Source organism: Aphelocoma coerulescens, chromosome 6, assembly GCF_041296385.1.
Source record: "Aphelocoma coerulescens isolate FSJ_1873_10779 chromosome 6, UR_Acoe_1.0, whole genome shotgun sequence".
Lineage (NCBI taxonomy): Eukaryota > Metazoa > Chordata > Aves > Passeriformes > Corvidae > Aphelocoma > Aphelocoma coerulescens.
Window position 1 is genome coordinate 30,403,591 of NC_091020.1, and position 6,000 is coordinate 30,409,590.

At 56.4% G+C, this 6,000-nt stretch overlaps 1 protein-coding gene across 1 annotated transcript; it reads right to left on the reverse strand.

Annotated features, from left to right (window-relative positions):
- Positions 1-1,370: 1,370 nt before the first annotated feature.
- VAX1 (ventral anterior homeobox 1) lies at positions 1,371-5,710 on the reverse strand. Its single transcript, XM_069020461.1, has 3 exons — positions 5,473-5,710; positions 3,500-3,687; positions 1,371-1,907 (listed from the first exon to the last, which is right to left on the reverse strand). The coding sequence occupies exons 1-3, from the start codon at positions 5,708-5,710 to the stop codon at positions 1,371-1,373; spliced, it is 963 nt and encodes a 320-aa protein (XP_068876562.1).
- Positions 5,711-6,000: the final 290 nt, after the last annotated feature.

The window sequence follows — 6,000 nt, forward strand, 5'->3', positions numbered from 1 at the left end:
TTCCACTTTTTTGTAATTTTTTTTTCTTTTTTGGTTACAGTTTGGTGGCACGTATTTATACAGTTTGTAAACGCCATGTGTTAAAGTTCAAAGAAAGAAAAGAAACTTAAAACCAAAGTAAATAATTTTTTTTCCCCCAAAGAACTACCTAAGTACAGCATCCCTTTTGTGGCAAATTCAAGTACCGAAATTGAACAGAAAATATTCGATCCAGAATACTAGTAGGTGAAATACATATGTTTGTGGAGAAAATAGCAGTAAGAATTATGAAAAAAAAAAAAAAAGGAGATTGTTACATAGATGTGTTTTAAAGTACAAAAATAACAATAAAAGATACGCTTTTTATATTTTACGTTCGTTTTAAATGAAGTGTGAGCGATATACGAGAGGGTTATTTTAGGAGGAAGGAAGGCTACAGGGTTTTTTTGTGTTTAGATAAACATTGAAATTATTTGGAAAAATCAAATAGAGCAATAAAAATTAAAATTACAATCGCAACAGATCTAGATACAAATAGATTGGCGAGTTCCATCATTTATCTGCTGACTTGTTTTTGCAGATAAGCTCCGTGGGACTGGCCCGTGGGAATTCAAATTTTAAAAAAAGGAAAAAAGTGAAAAAAAAGGGGGGGGTGGCGTTGTGTTATCTCGAAGGAAGAGACAATTTTATTCAAAATTTCTGCAGCCACTGGTTTCTGTCTCTCCTATTCGTGACTGTATGTTCAGTCCGTTTCGGCCCTTCTCACATTCACGATTTACCGTGAAAAAGAAAAGTTGCTGGAGGATTTCCTGACTGGTGTTAAGGGCTCGGTCGGTAACCGGGGGCTGTAGTGCAGCGAGTGTGGGGGTAAACGGGGGCCACAGGTGGGGCCCCAAAACCTTTGTGCTTAGAAATCACTCCGTCTGGGAGACACAAAAAAACCACGCCAAAACGGGCATCACCTGGCAGCTCCATCCTCCTCTCTCCGAAATCCCGCTCCCTCGCTCAGCATTGGCTAAAGCCGATCGAAGGGAGCCCGGCCGACCCTCGCCCCGACCGCTCTCCCTCTGCGTCCCTTCCCAAACGAACGAACAGCGCGACCCCCCCTCCCGCACGGACAGACGGACCGCGGGGCACGGGGAGCGCCCCGGGAGGCGCCCGCAGCCCCTCGCCGCTCCCCGGCCCCGGCCGCCGCCTCTCCTCGCCCCGCGGGCGCCGGGCCCCGCTCCGCCCCGGCCCCGCTCCGCCCCGGCCCGCGGAGGGAGCCGCGCCGCGGGGCTCGGGGGCGGCGGGGAGCGGGGGGCGGCTGCCGGCTGCCGCCGCGCCGCCCGTCCCATAAATACCGCCACAAATAGAGACTATAAATATAAATAGGGGGAAGGTACTTAGAGTCAGTCCAGTGCTTTTTTCTCAGCGCTCTCTTTATTGTTGGTCCGGGAGTAGGGCTCGAAGGCGGACGAGCTCAGGTAGCGGGCCGACAGTTCCTGCAAGTTGCCCGCCAGCGAACCGGCCACGGCCAGGGGCGCGGAGGAGAGGCGGCCGGCCACCGAGCCCAGCAGCGCGGGCACCGGCAGCCCGAACAGCCCGTGCCCCGCGGCCGCCGCCCCGTGCAGCGCCGCCGGCGGGGGGGGCCCGGCCGCGCCGCTGGCGGCCGGAGGGTGCGGGGAGCCGCCGCCGCCGGGAGCCGCCGCCGCGCTGCCGCTGCCCGCCGCGGCCAGGCCGGGCCCGCGCAGCGCCGAGCCCAGCGCGCCGCCGGCACAGGGCGGCAGGAGGCCGGGCAGCCCCGGCGGGGAGAGCAGCCGGCCTTGCTCCAGCAGCCGCAGGACGCTGCAGGTGGCGGCGGTCTCGGACACCACCGACCGCAGCTCGGAGTCCTTGCCCTGGTCCTTCTTCTGCTTGGTGCGCCGGTTCTGGAACCAGACCTTGACCTGCAGGCCGGGGAGAGAGGCAGGGTCAGCGGGGCGGGAGGATCGGCGCCCCCCGCCAGGTGCCCCGGGACCCCGGCGCGGCTCCGCGGGGCGGGGGGAGGCGGCGGGGGAGGGCCCACAGGCACTTGGAGCGGGGAGCGTTTCCAAAACGCACAAAGCGGCACTCGCAGAACACAACCCCCCACACTCTCTGTCTGTTCCCCGTTTGGGGGTGACCCCGCGGCCTTTAGCTCTGCTTCTCTGACCAGACCTCTCACTTCGTCCTAGTTTACTGCAGGCCGGGAGTTCTCTGGGAGACGGAGCCTGCCCTTTCCCCACCGCTTTATTCTAAGCCGGCTCAGCCGGAGCCCCGGGAACTCCACGGTTCCCAGCAGCCGCTGCCTGCTCCGACGGCCCTTCCTGGGGGTAACAGCAGCAATGAGCTTCTTTCCCCGTATCCCAACCTGGACACTCTCTCTCTCTACCCCCCAAATAATTTTAAATAATAATCAACTTAAACAAGGAATACTAGAAGTCACTCAAAAAACAACAAACCGAATCAAAGCCAAACCAAAACACAACAAAACCCACCCACGGTAGGTTCTGTAACCTACAAGCTATTGAACTTGTCATTCCTATCCGGCAAGGAAAGAAAAAAGCTAATTAACGTGTCAGGAGAATTTATTGTTATATGATGTTTTGTGGAAATATGAAACCGGCTTTAAGAAGTTTGAATTTTTGGATGCTTCCCCGCACGCTCGCACAGTTTTAGCTCGCCTGTTCATCCCCGGCCTTTCTGGCCTTGAGGGTGGAGAGGCGATTCGTCCCCTAGGACATACAAGGACCCAAATACGGCCCAGGCTTCAGCCCCATCCCCGGGTCTCTCACACCCTGGAAAGCTCAGGCCGAACGTCTTTAACCCGGCAGCGGGAAGGTGCCCATCTTCCCCGCGGGTTTGAGCGCCTGTATCCCGCTTGCTGCGGGCCGGGAGCGGCCCGGCCTCCCCTCGCTTCTCCCCGGCCGCAGCAGCGCATCTCCGCGCCCGGGGGCGGCCGGCTCCGCGCAGCCGGGGGCACCGAGCCCCGGCGGGGCCAGGGCGGATCTCGGCGGGCCAGAGCTTGGGGAGCCGCTCCCGGCCCGGCAGGAGTTTGGCTTCGTGGTCGAGCTTCCTCCGACACCCTCGGGCCGGGCCGCCTCGCCCACGGGGAGAGCCCACTGGGGCTGCGTGCGGGGACACGAGGGACCCCCTTGGCCCGCAGCTCCCCCTCCCTGGACACACGCACTTAGAGACACACACACTGTTAGGGGTCCCCCGCCGGGACGCCTCAGCCACGAATCCCTCAGCTCCATCCCTCTGCCGGGATGCGTCCCCCCAGACTGGACACGCGTGGCCACCTCGGGGGCTGCCTCGCCCCTCGCCCCCGCGGGGGCTGCGCTGTGGCGCGCAGGAGGCGCGCAGGGCCGCGGGCCGGCCCGTCCTTGGGGCCCGCAGGGCACGGAGATGCCCGGGCCGGGAAGGGGGTCCCGCGGCGCAGGGCAGGGCAGGGCAGGGCAGGGCAGGGCAGGGCAGGGCAGGGCGAGGCAGCCGCGGCTCCCCGTCCTTCAGGCGCTACCTGAGTCTCGGAGAGATTGAGCTGGCGGGCGAGCTCGGTGCGCTCCCGCCCCACGACGTACTGGCAGCGCTGAAACTCCATCTCCAGGCGATAGAGCTGCTCGGCCGTGAAGGAGGTGCGGGTCCGCTTGGGACGGTCCAAATCAAGCCCCTTAGGCAGAATAATCTCTCGGATTGAACCTTTGGCATCTGGCAAAGAAAGGTGCAGTCAGCTTCATACCCAGGCAACCCTCCTCTCCTTTTTTCCCCCTTTTAATCATTTCTAATTTTTCCAAGGGAAAAAGCGGTCCCCAGCGCCTTCAAGACCGAGACACGAGTCGGGATGGAGCAGGGTCCCTGCAACTGTGGCACTGCACCTGGCCACTACACCCAAGGAAGGAAAAAAAACACAACAGAGAAGGAAGGAGGGGGCGATGGGGGCCCAGGGCTCTATAATTAATCCCTTCAGCCCATTTAAAAATTACTCTGAATATATTGCACTCACAGTACAACACTGCGGCATCACCCACGGCCCCTCTGGGGAAGCTGGGGAGAGAGAGATCCTCCAGGCCAGGCTTTGTGCCTGGAGTGCAGGGCTACTCTTTGTTCCCCTTGGGCTTCGGGTTAGGACTTGCTGGTAGCCACCACACACACCCGTTGCCCCCAAAAATATAATTTTTTTTTAAAGAATGAGTTTCTCATGCTAAAAAAAAAAAAAAAAAAAAAAAAAAAAAAAAAAAAAAGAAGAAAAAAAAATTAAAAAAGGGGAAGGAGCTTTCCGGGCAGAGGCAGCACTGCCCCGACCTGGCTGCCTGCCACTGTGAACGTGGGGACACCTCCAGCCCACCCTGCACCGCTGCCGCTGCCGCTTTGGGGTTTTGGCAACGAGGAGAAGCAGGAGGGAAAAAAAAAGGGGGGGGAGTTGGGGGGGGAAGGAAGAAACCAAGGCACCAACCAGCCCGCAGGAACCTCATTTTTCTGGTAGCCCCGACTGAAGGAAAGCAGGACAAATCTTATTAACAAGACTGTCAAGCTATAGCCAGATTCAGGTTACCTTAAGGCCTTCACAACTTTACTTGCCGTAATTTTACCTCCTCGGTAGGTTTTAAATCAGAGACAATTACATCATTTTAATTTGACCCTTCTCTGGGTCAACCAGGCGCAAGGATTAATTCTGGCTTCCAAGGCCTGCTTCCCACATATTTTGTTCTTATTCTCTTCTCTCCCTCCTCCCCCAAAACGCACGTTAATAAAACTGAAATTTCTTCAGGTAATTCTTTTTTTTTTTTTTTTTTTTTTTTTTTTTTTTGAGAGAGTACGAATAAGGTGATTTTGTTATTTTAGCCTGGAGAAGGGAGGGAGATTGAGGGAAATTAAACATATAACATATTAAAAAAGTAATAATTAAAAAACCCTTCGTCATTCCTCCATTTATTTTAAGGCTGGTGGTTATTTTAAAACAGCCCTTTCCTCTTGGCTGCCGGGGACGGAGAGAGAGGGGACAGAAGGAACCTCTGCCCTCTGAGACGGCCTTTCTGCCCGCAGCCCCACGCCACCGTACGCGGCCGGCTGCGGGCGGGATGCGCGGGCGCGGAAGGAGCGCGCCCGGCCCGCGGGGCAGAGCCGCGGCCCCCCGAGGGAACGCTGTCCCCGGAGGGCTCCCCGCGGGGACGGGCACCCCGGGAAAGCTGCAGAGCAGGAAAGAAAAAACAAAACAACAATAAGCGGGGCTGGCCCGTTCCGGGGCAGCGCCGGGGAGGAACCATCGCGGCTTAACTTTTCGCCGAGCCGCCGGCGGAAATTCCCCGGGATAAAGCCGGCGGGAGCGGGGTCCAGGGCAAAGCCCGGCCGGACAGCGGGGTCTCTCCCCCGGAGCCGTAGGAAGGGCTTTCAACACAGGGCCAGAGCCAAGGCAAAACAACAAAATAAACCCATCTCCCGGGCGTGAGCACAGCTCACCTTCCCCCACCCTCGCCAAACACCTCAAACTCATACCTCTAACTAGGATCCTCCTGCAATAGTCCGGATCAGCCGAACTAGATTTACTTTTATTACAACCTTCCGTAGCTGCAGAGGCAGAAAAAGTCCCTTGCTGATCCTTCAAAAAAGAAGTAGAAATATTTCCTTCAGACCCTTTGCTTTCCTTGCCCTCTTTATGTCCGTTCTTCGAGACCCGGTTAGCTTCAGTCTCTGAACTGCATCTAACGTCCATTTTGTCTTGTTTCCCAAACATGTAGTGCAATAAAAACAAAAACAAAAACAAAAAAAAAAAAAAAAAAAAAAGCGCCAACAACGATAACAAAAAAATTATAGAAGAGTAGAAGAAGAAGAAGAAGACGAAGTCTATGCTGGATATTGCACGGCTTAGGGTCAGATCGGTGGGGATCTGTAAAGCACCTTGAATAAGGAAGATCAGGTTTTATCCCACTGGAAAAGCAGCGGCTTCCTCAGTCCCAGCGTCCTAATGTGACTGTCCAGCTTCCCAGAGCGCCCAGTGATCAGGTACTCAACAGTACAACTCTA

Excerpts from the sequence above, each read along its gene's own strand:
- VAX1 (XM_069020461.1), bottom strand. The coding sequence starts at position 5,710 with ATGTTTGGGAAACAAGACAAAATGGACGTTAGATGCAGTTCAGAGACT. Across the intron at positions 3,688-5,472 it reads CAGGAGGATCCTAGTTAGAG|ATGCCAAAGGTTCAATCCGA; the intron begins GTATGAGTTTGA and ends TTTCTTTGCCAG. Across the intron at positions 1,908-3,499 it reads TCAATCTCTCCGAGACTCAG|GTCAAGGTCTGGTTCCAGAA; the intron begins GTAGCGCCTGAA and ends CCCGGCCTGCAG.